We start from the raw sequence: 16,252 nt of genomic DNA on the forward strand, positions 1-16,252 counted from the left end.
TCAGTGTCCAGTCGGGGTGACCCGGCTCTGAGGGATGAAGAGCCGCCTCCATCAGGAGGAACTTAAGTCTCTGTTCCCTTCCTTTTGAGTCCAGGGCTTAAAGCTGATATAAATTCCTCTGTGATCACGCAGCTGGGATTCACCCAAACACTTGAGGAAAGTGGAGTGGGAATCACTGTTAGGCATAGGCTTGTGGCAAACCTCGCATGGCTTAAACCCCAGAGACGGAGGCATGCCCCCATGCTGGAGCAGGAAAGAACCCATGAAGCAGGGTCCTACTCTATGCTACCAACTACTAACTACCGCAAACACTAACTACAAACTTCTATATAACTATTTACAGGAAAATGTACAAGAAAGTCCACTGGGGAGGGTACCTGCAGAGCAAGAAGGAGCAGTTCCAGCAACCGTCACAGGCAGAAAGCTGGAACTGAGGGGATGGCGGGGCTGCAGGCTCCTATATACAGCACCATGAGGGCACAACTCCTATGGGTGCTGGAGCCAACCCAATGGACACCACTGAGAGGAAAAACCTTCTGGCGATGGTGCATGCAGTGCACGTACACCTACATTGGAACGGACATGAGCCAGGACTCGAAAAAGAATCAATATATTTGAAAATGTAGAAAACATCTAAAAATATTTAAATAAATGGTATTCTATTGTTGTTTTACCGTGCAATTAAAACTGTGATTAATCATGACTATTCTTTTAATCTCACAATCAATCACAATTCATTTTTTTAATCCTCTGACTGCCCTAGTTAAAAATAAAATGATTTAAGATACAAATATCAGATGGTAATATTATTTGGGGGCTTATTATTTAGTGTTTGGGTATACGATTGTTTGGTTTTTTAAAAAGGAAATTCCTAAACAAAAATTCCAAAACATCCAAACGTTAAAATATGGGGCATACCCAGGTAAGCTAGCCAAACAATCTAACTCTGCCCTGTAGTGATAACATGAGGAACATGAAAAACCTAATATAGCTTTATAAATCCGCTTCATCTAATCACAAACATTATTATGCACTAATCATGTTTGGTTATTGCATGGCATAGCTACAGGCAAAGTTTAAGTTGTTTGGGTGCCTTAACTGTGCACTTCCATACATAAAATGTTTGGTTCTCCACTTGTGAGGTAACTCCCTTCTCTTCATGTGTTGGTATAATAATGCCTGCATCTGTAATTTTCACTCCATGCATCCAAAGAAGTGGGTTTTTTACCCACGAAAGCTTATGCCCAAATAAATCTGTTAGTCTTTAAGGTGCCACTGGACTCCTTGTTGGTTTTGTGGATACAGACTAACATGGCTACCCCCTGATACTTGACAAAATGTTTAGATTTGTTTTATGTTGAAGTCAGTTTCCTGAGTTCGTAATGCTTGTCTTTGGGATAATTACAATACCCCAGTGATGTTTTACTTCCAACGTACTGATACGTTTTATATATTTTTTATTCAGGAATATTTATGAAAGCTCTTCCTATTCTCCTGTGTCTAGTAGTAACACATTCTATATTTTTGCTGCATTTCTTTGTTCTCTGCAGGCTTAACAGACCCTGTTTATCTTATGTATTTCCCTGGTTCATTTTCTGTAAGAGTGCTTTTTGTACTAGGGAAAAAGCAGAGCAGTTTGGAACTATACCACTGTCAGGAGTGTCTATTGCCAACTCCACGCATTCAAAAATAATGAGATTTTTAAAAGTAATGCATTTTGTGTTCTTTTTATTTGTCATCTGGGTTGCAATGTTAGGGCTCATATTTTCAAGCTTTTCTCTACATCATAAGCACTGAAACTTACTGGTTTTGTATAAAAGTCATGTGTAGACAAGCCCTAACTCTGCATTTGTTTAATTACTTCCCTTATTCTTGATCAGCATCAATATATTAGAAACTCAGAGGGAACTTACAGGTCTGTTGTAAGTGGAGTGCCACTGACCCAGTAGAAGCCTTCTTCTCGCTTGCGCAATCCAATCCAAGAGTCTTGCATGTGCATACGCTTAGTGAGGAAATGCTAAACAAGACAATGTTTATATTAATTTGAATTTCCCCACTGGGCACTTTTCTGTACCCACTCAGGAGGGATGATTAGTCATTCTATCAAGGAGTTCTCATTGTTATTGCACAGAAAGTGATGGGCCTGATTCTGCACTTACATCTGTCTTATATTCATGTAACTCCAATGACTTTAGTGAAGTTACTCGTGGTTTACTCCAGTGCAAGTTATTGCTGTTTATTGTTTACACTGCAGAAACACTTAGCAGTCCCAACAAGGTCAGCGCCCCACTGTATGCTGTTCTGACATACAGTAAAAGAATCACTGCCTTGAAGAGTTTACAATCTTAGTTTAAGTCACAGTGTAATCTAACCTAACCTGAGTGAAACCAACAAAGAGCAGTGGAAGGGAGCAGGAAAGGGAGGACAAGGTAACAGAAATATGAGCATGTTAGCATGTGGAACTCATTGCCACAAGTTATCACAGAGGTCAAGTGTTGAGCAGGATTCAGTAAATCATTAGCTATTTATATGGCTAGCAGGAATATTCAGGATTATGACTGTAAGGGGGTTTATTTAAAAGATTTGGAAGGGATATTATAACAGACTGACAATATCCTGTAATATCCTGAACAAACCTTATGGAATTAAGATAAAGTTTATTGAATTAAGTTAGACCTTATTGAACAAGGCTTAATACTTCTGGTGTACAATATATTAAAAATGTAACTGTGTATATGTTGTTGGGGCATTGTATGTATCTTCTCTAATAGGAGGGGGATGCTAATCAACTTCTTCCTTCATCAACCTTTGAGGTCCCACGGGGAGATAAGCATATGTTAGTTCCAATTGGATTTTCCAGGGAAGAGACGACAAAGAAAAGAATTTTGGATAAAAGCCTGCATTTAAACTGATTCTAGGCCTCATTTTTGATGCAGCAAATGGACATTTGATAACAGCCTTCAACTACCTGAAGGGGGTTCCAAAGAGGATGGAGCTAGGCTGTTCTCAGTGGTGGCAGATGACAGAACAAGAAGCAATGATCTCAAGTTGCAGTAGGGAAGGTCTAGATTGGATATTGGGAAACACCATTTCACTAGGAGGGTGGTGAAGCACTGGAATGGGTTACCTAGGGAGGTGGTGGAATCTCCATCCTTAGAGATTTTTAAGGCCCGGCTTGACAAAGCCCTGCCTGGGATGATTTAGTTGGGGTTGGTCCTGCTTTGAGCAGAGGGTTGGACTAGATGACCTCCTGAGGTCTCTTCCAACCCTAATATTCTATGATTCTATGACAGGAGCCCTAGTCTATGGAGGGCCCCAATCCTTAGGGGAGGACTGGAAGGACTTGGCTATTAAGACCTCATAAGATTGTGTGCTTGTTCTGACCTGAAGCTTTGATAAGCTTGTAACCACAAAGAAACTTCTAGAGTGGGGTGATGCCTGGTAAGCTTATTAGCATGCATGGAGGTTCTTTCACTGTTTTTAATGTTCTCCCTGTAATGCTTTTTACCTTAAGAGTAAAGTTGGCTTGCTTAGAAAGAGCTGTGTGGTAACTTGTATCTATAGTAATCACTCTGTTATCGGTCTCTGAAGAGAATGCAAGCAGGTCTGGTCAGACAGACTATCTGTGCTGGGAGATACACAGTGAAGGCAGGGAACTGTGCAGCCTGGAAATACCCCAGTCAGAAGGGAGTGAGACACAGGGTCTCCACGAAGGAAAGCAACAGCTGGGCAGCTGGAAGCCAAAAGTGGGTGCCGTTGCTGAATTGCTGAGGGGAAATACAGGTGCAGTTACCCTGAACTTTAACAGATGTGCTTCCTACCAAAAGCCAATCGCCAACTAATGGTATGAAGAAGAAACTTTCACTGTGGGCACATTTATGTAACTGCCTTCTCCAGGGTTTCTTATACTTTCTTCTGATGCAGCTAGTATAATGGATGAGATGGATCACAGTTCTGACCCAGTGTAGCAATTACTATGTTCCTTTTTTTTTTTTTTATAGACTAGCTGCGATCAGTTTATAGGTATAGAGCAGTGGTTCTCAACCTTTCCAGACTACTGTACTCCTTTCAGGAGTCTGATTTGTCTTGCATATCCCAAGTTTCACCTCACTTAAAAACTACTTGCTTCCAATATCAGACATAAAAATACAAAGGTGTCACAGCACATTATTACTAAAAAATTGCTTACTTTCTCATTTTGTCTAGATGAAATTTTTGTTTGCACTAACTTCGTTCGTGCTTTTTATGTAGCCTGTTGTAAAACTAGGTAAATATCTAGATGTGTTGATGTACCCCCTGGAAGATCTCTCCATTCCCCCAGGGATACATGTATCTCTGGTTGAGAACCACTGGTATAGAGCATTGTTACTGCTGAATTCCTTTCCAATACAAATAAATAAAATTAGATTAAAAAGCGTAGACTAAATTCATTCTTGATGTAAATTAGTGTAAATTGACTTCAGGACTGAATTATTTCCCTGTCACTATGTTATCACCAATAAAATCAGTAAATCAGATAAAACTCTGGCTTTATGACCATATTCAGTGATTAAAGTAGGACAGAAAGCTCAAATATCAGTCTATCACAGAGGTGGGCAAACTTTTTGGCCCAAGGGCCACATCTGGGTGGGGAAATTGCTTGCAGGGCTGGGGCAGGGGGTTGGGGGGCAGGGGCGGAGTGCGGGGAGTGGGAGGGGATGCGGTGTGCAGGAAGAGGCTCAGGGCAAGGGGTTGGGACAGAGGAGGGGTGCAGGGTGTATGAGGGGCTCAGGGAAGGGGGTTAGGGTGCAGGAGGGGTGTGGAGTGCAGGAGGGGGCTCAGGTCAGGGGGTTGAGGTGCAGGAGGGGTGCGGGACGCAGAAGGGGGCTCAGAGCAGGGAGTTGGGGTGCAGGAGGGGTGCAGGATGCAGCAGGGGGCTCAAGGCAAGGAGTTAGGGTACAGGAGGGGTTCAGACTCCGGCCCGGTGCTGCTTACCTAGAGTAGCTCCGGGGTGGCAGCGGCGCGCATCAGGGCCAGGGCAGACTCCCTGCCTGCCCCGGCCCCGCGCTGCTCCACTTCGGGAAGTGGCAGGCACCATATCCCTGCACGGCCCCTGGGAGTGGGGTGGAAGAGGGGCGCAGAGGGCTCCGCGTGTTTCCCTCACCTGTGGGTATCTCCCCCGAAGCTCCCATTGGCCGTGGTAATCCATTCCTGGCCAATGGGAGTTTTGGGGGAGGTACCCACAGGCAAGAGCAGCGTGCGGTGCTCTCTGCTCCCCCACCCCACGGGCTGCACGGACGTGGTGTGGCCGCTTCCCGGAGCGGCACAGCGCCATGGGTGTGGCAATCCCATGGGCCGGATCCAAAGCCCTGAGGGGCTGGATCCAGCCCGCAGGCCGTAGTTTGTCCACCCCTGGTCTATCAGAAACCAAACTTTCCATAAGAGTACAGTATGTTACCTGTTCAGTATATTACTCAGAATACACAGGTTCAAGTTCTCATCTAATAATAAGTAATAATGCAGCAATGTCACTAGTGTTGATTAACCCAGTGCGGTTGGACAACAACAGGAAGGAATGAAGATATGTCCGTGCAAATGACAAAACAGTGAGTTAGAATCCAAGGAAGGCCAAAGTAGATCAGTCCCGATCTACACCAAGGGATGATCTACAGTCAAGGGATCTACAGTCAAGGGATCTAGTCCCACCTTGGCATAGTTGGTGTGTATCTCTAATAGGGATGAAGACCAAAATGTTCAAATCTGGGTTATTTAAAATTAGGCAACTACATCCATATTTAGGCATTAAATAAAAGTGACCTGAAGATCCACTGCTCCCAGTGCGATATGGAATTAGTTGCCTAATTTTAAGAACCCATGTTTAACACTTTGACCTAAGTGTGTGTCAAGGAGAACAGATGATACCTGGAGGCAAGGAACCACAAGAAACAGCAGTGTAATCATTCCACATCACTCACTGCTTTCCAGAGGGAGAAGGGAGAGATAGGAAGGGAGAAACAAAAATTTACAGAATTTAGAGACTGGAGTGGTAAAGAACAGAGACCACAACTAGAGTACTCTCCTGATATTGTAGTCCATACCCATAGCTCTGCGAAAGCACCCCCTTTAATCTAAGGAAATTTTCTCCCACTAGTGCCTGCAACCCAAGGAATGAATTGGGCTCATTGTTTTAAGATTCTGATGGCTGTCTTACATTCTTTTAAGGTGGTCAGATACCACAGGTATGGCCATGATATAAATATATTGACAGAGGAGCAAAAACACCACTCCTGTTGCCAAAATTCTGTTAGAAGGAGGTGGGTTAAACTAATGAGGCATCATCACTCATCTGTCTGAGACCATGAAAGCCCCTCCACAGAAATATTATTCCTATGTTATTACATGGTTTCAGGGATATGATTAGGTGTGGAAAGGATATTGAAGAACTGTCCTTCACAGCACTGTCCCCCTTCAAACTCATTTTGATTTCCCTACTGGCTATATCAATAAGATGGAATCCCACTCCATGGTATCAAACTTCTTCAGTAAGACGATTGACCTAGTGTATCTAGAGAAACCATGACAGCTAAGCCACTGAGGCCAAAGGTTGTGGGGCCAGGAAGTTGTGTGGATGCAGTGACCTCCATCTTGGTGCCTGGCCTTCTCAGAAAGGTCTCATATCTCCAGGTTTTCCTCATTAATCTTGGGACCTCTATGATGTTGGAAAACCATGTCTCCCACTTACTACATGGAAAGGAGTACTTGTGGCAACTTAGAGACTAACACATTTATTTGAGCATAAGCTTTTGTGAGCTACAGCTCAGTTCATCAGATGCATGCAGTAGAAAATACAGTAGAAAATACAGATGCATGCAGTAGAAAATACATTACACAGAGAAAATGAAACAATGGGTGTTACCATACACTCTGTAACGAGAGTGATCAGGTAAGGTGTGCTATTACCAGCAGGAGAAAAAAACAACCTTTTATAGTGATAATCAAGGTGGGCCATTCCTAGCAGTTGACAAGAACAAGTCAAGTTGACAAGAACAAGAACTGTTGTGTGAGGAACAGTGAGGGGAGGGGATAAACATGGGGAAATAGTTTTACTTTGTGTATTGACCCATCCACTCCCAGTCTTTATTCAAGCCTAAATTAATTGTATCCAGTTTGCAAATTAATTCCAATTCAGCAGTCTCTTGTTGGAGTCTGGTTTTGAAGTTTTTTGTTGAAGAATTGCGACCTGTAGGTCTCCTAACACGGCTGCTACTCTGAAACCTGTCATTACTACATGGAGAGGCAGTCTGTCTTCCCTCATCTGTACTTAAATTTGGTGGGAATTCTGCAGCCTCAAAGCCAAGGAGTCTTTCACATATGTGGACTCCGGGATTGTCTTCTAGGTGGGAAGCAGTTATCTAGTCTATAATTTGTCATTCTCAAGTAATAAAATTAATATGACTCATGATAGATGTTGTTTGTATGGGCCCAACCTTTTCTGGGGGTTTCTTTCTCCCCCATATTTAAAGGAAGACATCAGATTTGCAAGTAGATGATACTGGAAGGTGACCTCCATTTCACTGAACCGTGTTTTACAGGATCTGATTTCTTTACCACAGATCCATTCATCTCTGTGTCCTGTGAGCTTGGACATGCACTGGAGGGAGGAAGGGACAGGAAGGGTCAGGAGATTAATAATTTCACCTATAATTTGCAAGTTCAAATCCAGCCATCAGGGCAACGTGTGCATTGCTGCTGCCTCTGCTGGTGTTAAATAAAGGCCCTTGGTTTCCTGGACTGACAATCTGGCATCTTTCACTATCTGACTCACATAATTTTTTATTTTACAAAGATTTAAAAGGACAAATGTTGAATGAGAAAGTGGGGAAAAGCTAAGTGAAAGTAGCTTACAGGAGCTAAGGGAAGAGACTAAATGAATTTTGTTTTTATTCCCTTACCATTTCTTGATGGTTTTCAATCACAGCAAGTGAAGCTTCATAAAGGGAACAGAAGCTCTGACTGGAGTCCCAGTCCTTCTCCTCCTCTGAGAGGTAATAACATTTCCTTTTGAAGTACAGCCAGTCCTCAGGGCATGGCTCAGAGGGCAGGGAGATGGGAGGTTCTTTATAGGAGAAAAGACATACAAATAAAAAGGGGAAAAATGTGTCATAGTTCTTTCTGATAAAATCTCCCAGTTCAGGTTCTCTGGGGCAGATTAATCCAGCCAAGTTTAGCCCTTCTGAAGCAAGATTCACAGTGAATGTCAGAGGAAAAAACAAACTAAATAAAGAATAATAATGCACCTAATCCTGCAAGCCCTTCTGCATGCAGAACTCCCATCGGTCTCAGCAGTTGAGGGAGCTCAACACCATGCAGGATTGTGCCCTCAGTGACATGCCCAGGATCTCAGTGACAGTCTCATCCTCCATGAGCACCAATGCACATCCTAGGTCACGAGCACCTTCATTACCGAAGGCACCAGAAGTTCTCTACCACTTGAGCTATACTTTAGCGGATAGTAGTAACAAGCTCTAATCTTCTTTTTGGGCCACTTCACTCACCTCATGTCAAAATAATTGGGCTTTATACATGTGAAGTACTGTGGAGAGGAGGAGGAGCTTGTGGGGAGTGAATATATGTCCCAGTCCCTGTGGCCAGAACCTCCTGCTGCTCCAGCTTCTCCTCACCATTTTTGTGTTGTGTTAGATCATTGGATCTGCACAATTGTCAGTCATGTAGCCATTCTCTCAGCCTGTCCCAAATACCACCTTCTGCATTGGCCCACGTAGGACTGGTGTGAAATCCCTTTCTGCAATGCACAGAGAATATAGAATCTGCTTCCATCTGCACAACCTCATCGGGGGCATAAATGGTGTCAGGGGCTTTGCACAAGGGATCCTCACCAGGGTGAAATGCACCCCATGGTGAATTATTATTTATGTCAGAGTAACTCCCAAAATATCTCACAGCACTGTACTGACATGTAGACAGATGTATTACTGACCCCAAAAGCTTATTAACCAATGGCAGCCATGAAAAAAGAGCTACAACAATAGATGGGAAAATTGGAGGATGGCCAGAGGAGGGTGTGATGAAGTGGGGATTTTCCCTTGTTACATTGTATGTGTGAGTCTATGTGAGTTTTACTGTTTTGCATGAATACTGTGTGTGCCTCAGTTTCCGTATGCTGCACCAATGCCTAGGTGGTGGGAATAAGGGTGCGTGACTTTGGCTGAGACCCTCAGGGGGCAGGTGAGGCTGCTCCAGCTGCCTGTATGTAGGCGATGGTTGGTGCTCTTCATAACCTGAGACCCAGGAGGGGGATGCAACCAGGTGATGACTAGGTGATTTTGCCTGGGAAGCAGGACAAAGACTAGGAGAAGGAGCAACGGGGGTGCCTGAGGTCAGGTTGCTGGAAGCTGGCAGTCTGCTTGGGGGGACTGGAAGAGGGGGAGTCCAGGGCATCTGGCCCAGGACTTCCCAAGATGGACTTGGCTGGAAGTCACTGATTTCTGTGCTACCAAGCTCTGTTCTATGCTGTGTTCCTGTCGACTAATAAACCCTTTTGCTCTACATGCTGACTGCCGTGTTGGGGTGCAGGGCCCCCTGGCTTCCCCAAGAGCCCCATCCAGGTGAACTCACTATGGGAAGCACACGGTTTGGAAGGGGATGCTGAAAGCTCCAAGGTCAGATCCAGGAAGGTCGAAGCTGTGTAAGCATCTTGCCCTGGTGACAGTATGCTCAGAGAAAGTAGGCATGCTACCCCAGAGTCCTGACTGGCTTTATACGGCATAGTTCCAGAGCATTGCCCTGGTGACTCCATGACAGAGGGTTGCAGAAAATAAGGTCATGTACACTTAAAATTTTACCAGCAGAGATACATCAGCTAGGGGTATGATTTTTACCAATATAGTTATGCCAGTAAAAGCCTTAGTGTAGATGCAGTTATATCAGTATGACAGTGCTTATGCCAGTATAGCTTATGCTGGGCAGGGAAACAGGCATAAACTATACTACTGTAAGTACTTTCATACTCATAGAACTTCGTCTACAGAGGGTTCACCTGGAGTTATGCACATCTTGTTACAAAATGTGTTTGACAACATGTATAAAACTCCCTTAACTCACTTAAATCCTCTTCCAGGGTAGAGTGCCCCTATATTCAAACTCCCAACCCCATCCTCACTCACCATTCAACCTCTCCATCCACCACCCTCTCTAAACATCCAACCATCCTCTGTCCTCATTCTACATGGCAACTCCTTGGCAGGTCATCCTGTGACCATTCCATACCTACTCCTAGCAGCCTGCTCCTTCACGAGTTCTCCCCCCCCCCCCCCCCGGGCTATTGTGAAAGTTTTCAGTAACAAAACTTGATAAAGGAGAAAAAAACCTTGATTATTAGGCAATACACTTGCCCTCTCCAATCCAGAGGCGGTACTTGCAGGAGCGGGCAGCACACGGAGACCTGCTGCCCCCCCTCCCCTCAGGGGGCATGCAGAAACGTGCCAGCAGCAGCCAGCCGCATTTGCTTGTGGGAGCGGTGTGGGGCCACGGCATGCAGGCAGCCTGCCTGAGCCCTGCTGCGCTGATGGCCGGGAGCCGCCTGTGGTAAGTGCCTCCCAGCTAAAGCCTGCACCTCGCACCCCCTCCTGTATCCCAAGCCCTGCCTCAGGTCAGAACCCCGTCCTGCCCCCAAACTCCCTCCCAGACCCTGCACTCCCTCCTGTACCCCAATTCCCTGCTCCAGCCCAGAGCCCCCTCCTGCACCAAACTCCCTCCCAGAGCCTACACCCCTCACCATCTCCTGCACCCCAACACTCTGCACCAGCCCAGAGCTCACTCCTGCACCCAAACTCCTTCCCAGACCCCGCACACCCTCCTTTACTATAGTAGGAATGTGCGGCCTGGTACAACTTACCAAAATTCGTGGAGTGGCCCCCCCGCAAAAATTATTGTCCGCCCCGATCCAATGGCAGGTTGGTGTGGAGTAGGAAAATGGGATTCTTTCTGGTCTCCAATGAGTTAGGGGCTAGAGTTGGCTGAAAAAGGGGAATCCTTTTCTGGAAAAATTCTTTCCATTTTGAAAAAAGTTATGTCCTGAAGCTAAACTTATTTTCATCAGAAAATTTCTGACAGCTCCGTTAGGGTACACAGGGCTGTATTTCACCCTTAACAAATGTTTAACGAACAATACGAAAAAATAAAACATAGAAAAATAGCAAATGACCCCACAGAATGTTTGTGGGAAAGGGGCACAAAAGGTCGAGTTAAGAATAAAAAGGTAATTTTATTGCTAAATCCTCTGGATTTTATTAATTTGTGGGGGGGAATTAAACAGTTTTGGAATAGCAGACTTCATCATTTTTTAAGATTCTATATTGAAGTTATTCCACCTCAATAGCAGCATCACATTGCTGTAAAGATGCCGGACATAATAAAATGAAATGTTGCCTCCATCAATGGGGGTTCTGGCTTTAGGCCCCAGCATTTCCAGTATTGTTGGATACAAGTATTATTGCATTTGACAACTGAAGTCCTAGAGCATGATAGTTAGATGAAATGTACAGTACTTCAAATGGCAAAAAATAATACAAATACTTACTCAGGAAAATTACCAGGACCAATACCAAAATCCCAACAGCAACAGTTCCAGCAATGAGTTTCTGGCCTGAGAAAAATCCTGAAAAGGTGAAGATCATTAAAGGCTTTAACATGTGTTTCAGGTTTAGGACTACTGGCTGGAGTTAGGCTGTGCACCACAGAGCCAGATAAAGGAGTCCTCAGACAACGCTGGGACAATTTCTAATCTCAGTTACACCAATGTAATCCTGAGCAACTCCACTGCAGTCAAAGAAGTGGTTGCTCCAGTTTTACATCAGTGTAACAGGGCTTTTCTACACACAGAATTACAGTATACCTGATTAATGTCACATGTGGACACTCTTACTATTTGCACATGGATTATGTATGCTAAACATGAAGAAAGCACTTTTCTTACAGAATAATAGTGGCCACACATGGAGTAATTCAGGAACAGCTACTGTGCTTTAAATTCACACCCTATCTTAATCAGGGTCAATTTTCAAGCATACACAACTCCTGTGTGAGATCAGAATCTGCCCAGTTGTGTCTACCTAGCAAATCCACCCAACGCAGTCAACCAGTCAGCCACATGTACATACCTGTAATCATGTTATATTAACGAATGCAGCAAGATGGGATGTTAGATGGGGTGGGATCTGAGTTACTACAGAGAATTCTTTCCTGGGTGTCTGGCTGGTGAGTCTTGCCCACATGCTTAGGGTTCAGCTGATTGCCATATTTGGGGTTGGGAAGGAATTTTCCCCCAGGGCAAATTGGCAGAGGTTTTTTTTGTCTTCCTCTGCAGCATGGGGCACGGGTCACTTGCTGAAGGATTCTCTGCACTTTGAACTCTTTAAACCACGATTTGAGGACTTCATAGGACTTCAGTAGCTCAGACATAAGTTAGGGGTTTGTTACAGGAGTTGGTGGGTGAGATTCCGTGGCCTGCATTGTGCAGGAGGTCAGACTAAGACGATCAGAATGGTCCCTTCTGACTTTAAAGTCTATGATTCTAATACAAGATGAGGTACTTGAGTGGGGTTGGCGGGGTGTGGGGTTGGGGGGCATGGGGTGGGAGACAGAGAAGAGTTAGAATCTCATATGAGAGGAGCAAAGGGATACAAAGGATACCAGGACAAACCAAGGACAATAGTGACTTGGATTTAAAAGGGCATGTCTACTTGAAATCTAATCAATTTAGAATATATATGTTCGTTAAGAAGGAGCCTCAAGCTCTATACCTGCTCCTGAATACCCCTACCAATTGCTGTGGTTTTATAATCACATTTTTCTAGTTTCAAAAAGTTTTGTTTCATGCCTGTTGTTGTATGAAAGACCCACACAAACAACAGGGAAACAAATAAACAGCAATCACATTTCCCATAGATTTTGGGGCCAGTTTGAGAAGTGCAACTTTCATAGGGGGCAGCCCCAGACAGAGGCATTCAAAGCCACTAACCGCTTCTGACTTTTTGGCCTTCCTGTACAGGGACAGTAGAGAGTTTGACTCAGCACAAGACCCCAGACCCGCAAAGGTATTTCAGTGGGAGTCAGGCACCTAAATACCTTTCAGGTTCTGGGCCAATGTGCAAGCAAATAGAAAGTAAATGGATATTCTTTCTCTAATCTCTTTTAGTTACAATAATTTTTGATGTTATTTGTAGTTAGTATGAAACATTTTCAAAGAGAAGTATGATTTTTAATTGGCAGTATCCTTTTAAATAAGCAATGGCTTTACGTTTTCCTAGTGCACCTGTGATAATCCCTGCATAAAGAGGTATGCTTGAAAGGGTGTGAAAGAGTGAGGAATCTATTGTCTTGTTTTTCCACTTAAATAAAAACACATTCTCTTAATCACAGAATTTACAAGTGTATTAAGAGGCACTTGGCTGACAAGATTTATACTTTGTTCCTGAAAAACAGACCCATAATATTGCACAGTTCAAATGGCAGAATTTGGGGCAGGAGGCCTGGCTGCACATCTTGAAAGCGAATCAACTGTTGGGGTGAGGGGCCTCACCACTGGATTTTGTGAGAGAGAGAGAGCGTCCATTCCATTGTGTTGTGTCCTTCGCGTGCAACTAGCGCTTGCAGCAAACTCAGCCCCCACCCGCACCCGGTCGGGGCATCTCGCTAGGACCGCGCAGAACTCAAATCTGGGACTTCGGCAGTCTTTCCCAACCTGGATGTGGCGCCCAACTTCCCCCGCGATGGAGGTGTTCAGCGTGGCCCCTTTCCGAGATGGATGTGGCGGGGTTAATGTAATTAAACATTACAACCTCCCCCTGTAATATCGTCCCATCGCCAGCCCGCTCCCTTTTCTCCCACCCACACAATCCCCATTCTTGGGTCATCGTCCCCGAACACGACCTTTTCTCTTCTCTTCCCCCATCCAAAATCCCCCCACCCCCAAAGGTGGGCACCCTTCCCCCTCAAATGGTCTAGGCCCGTAACTGCAGCGGAGAGGAGTGGGGACAATTCAGATCGCACCAGCTCCAGTCTCCTGGAGTAAAAGCTCTTACCGGACACAGCTGCCTTCATCCGACTGAACGGCTCCCCGCACAGCTTCCAGGTCCAAAAAGTTGCATTAGTCGGTAACGAAGGGCTCCCGATGGCAGGAGAACCCCGAGGACTCGGCTCTCCCGACCCGCGGCGAGGCTGGGGCTCACTGCCGGCGCCGGGTGCCCACCGAGTGCCCTGCGAGCTGCGATCTTCCGGGGTTCCCGGGGGTGCTGTGCTTGTTAGCGGCTCTCTCTCCTCTCGGCCCTCGGGCAGGGTCCCAGCGGCTCCTGACGCAGCCCGAGGAGGAATCCCCCCTTCTCCTTCCCCCTGGGCCCCGACAGGCTCCATCCCCGCTGGGACGCGGCCTCGGAGTGGTCGCGCTTCCGCAACGATCCGCTTCCCCCCTTTCACTTTCACTTTCGTGCCCGCAGGAAAGGCAGCGGCTCCCCCCGGTAGCACCCCCCTGCTCTGCCCTGTAGAGGCAAGCAGGGAAGGGGAAGGGGTGGGGAACGGGGAGAACAGTGCCTCCAGGGGGCGACGAGGGCAGAGTGGCACAGGGGGAAGGGAGATGGGAATGACCTGGGAGTAGAGAAGAGGTTACAGGGTGGGTAGCACAGAGAAAGGAGGGGATGCCATGGGCAAACAGCAGGAAGTGGTACAGAGAAGAAGGGGTGGCCTGGGACACAGGGGAGAAGGTGAAGAGATGGCACAGAAAGGAGCCTAGGCATAGTTGGAGGGCTATATTTGGGGGGGAGGGGCAAAGCACTGAAGCCATTCTCCCCCCACCTGCAGTGGTCCCTGGGCTGCTGGTGCCAGGGTCAGGGGAATGGGTTGGGATGGCTTAATGGGGCATCCCCAGCTACTGCTGTGGCAGCCTGAGCAAGGGAGCTGTGGCCACTCTGGCAGCAGCTGCTGCCCCATTGTGCCTGCTCTGGTGCCCCCCTGTGCTGCTGCAGCGCGCTCCCTGCTGGGGCTGCTGCTGGGGGGACAATACATGCTGGCCTCTCGCTTCCCCCTGCCCCCCATTTCCATATCCAGGGATTTCCCTACACACACACACACCCCTGAGTTTTCTCAACACCTCTCCCCCCACTCAGTTATATGCAGTGTTGCCAATTTACTGGGTTGGAAATTTGAATTGATATTGAAACATTAATACACTTTAAAAGCATATACAGTATATGAGAAAATATTTTTACCTGAGAAAACATAATGGGTTTGAAAAGTATGAACAAGGACTACCTTCCTCACACAGCTGTTATTTATGACAATGTTGGTGAATTTGTTTGCGCTATATTGGCCTACCTAATCATTTCAAATTATGATTTGTAAGCCAGGTCTGAATGAGCTCTCCCCTGACATCTAGTGATGAGCCAGTAGTGGGTGGAAAGGCTTCAGGACCAGACTGTATATACATGAACACACTTACTCTGCCTAGGTATCCAGCAAACACAACTGTGCTGCTCAAGTGATCAATTTCGGCTGGTGTTGGGTTACAAATCACTTTAGTATTGAAAGTGGGAGTCATGAAATGTTATCCTTATTGTACGAGTAAAGGGTGGCAGAACTGTACTTAGCCTGCCTGAATTCAGAAGGGGGGTGTCTCCCTCAGTGCTTAATTTGTGTTAGGGCTTGCCAGAGCTGAGCCCCAGCACCTGTGGGCGTGGCAGTGCATAGCCCTGGGACCTCTGGGCTTGTCACATCAGTTATGAAAGTAAAAAATTTGCTTGAGCCCCACCACCTCTGTTGTTACAAAGTAAGCACAGGTCACTCTCAGCTGAACTGCACTCCCTACATAGGAGGTTTGGATGCCATAGTCTAGTGAAGAGAGAGAGATGTTTTGATTGGTGGTGTGGGCTCTGCCTAAAAGTCACAGGCAATATCTGACCTGCCCCTCTCTCCTATTTAGAGATAGAGCTGATTAGGCTCGCTAGGGAGTCTTTTGGTTTGTTAAGTGACCACTTGAGCTGAAATCACTGATAATCAGGTCTGAGTGCTTAGATCTGCTGTAAGACAGTGTTTCTGTGGAACAGACAACCCAGCCTTCACTAGAAGTGAGGTTCCCCCACTGAGAGTTGAAATCACTGAGAGCTGGGTGGCAGGTGACAGCAGAAGGTGACAGTGCCAGGCCATTGGGGACAGAGTGGTGGAGTGAATGGTGGCACGACGAACAGCAGCGGCCAGAGCATTT

The 16,252-nt window shown here is 46.0% G+C and overlaps 1 protein-coding gene across 5 annotated transcripts in view; it reads right to left on the reverse strand.

Moving 5' to 3' along the window:
* Positions 1-14,503, reverse strand: part of LOC140898677 (C-type lectin domain family 2 member B-like) — a 48,845-nt gene extending 34,342 nt beyond the window's left edge. For 2 of the 5 annotated variants that reach the window (XR_012155063.1, XR_012155062.1), the window contains exons 1-4: positions 14,082-14,503; positions 11,579-11,656; positions 7,932-8,095; positions 1,914-2,017 (exon numbers count right to left, since the gene is read on the reverse strand). Coding sequence is in view for 3 of the 5 variants with exons in the window: in XM_073312847.1 (XP_073168948.1) it covers positions 1,914-2,017; positions 7,932-8,095; positions 11,579-11,656; positions 14,082-14,409 (674 nt within the window). In the remaining 2 variants the exon portion in view is untranslated. The remainder of the gene's footprint in view (positions 1-1,913; positions 2,018-7,931; positions 8,096-11,578; positions 11,657-14,081) is intronic. The other 3 variants (XM_073312847.1, XM_073312872.1, XM_073312855.1) reach the window with 3 other exon arrangements.
* Between the last annotated feature and the right edge of the window lie 1,749 nt (positions 14,504-16,252).

This window comes from Lepidochelys kempii, chromosome 1, assembly GCF_965140265.1.
Source record: "Lepidochelys kempii isolate rLepKem1 chromosome 1, rLepKem1.hap2, whole genome shotgun sequence".
NCBI classification, from domain to species: domain Eukaryota; kingdom Metazoa; phylum Chordata; order Testudines; family Cheloniidae; genus Lepidochelys; species Lepidochelys kempii.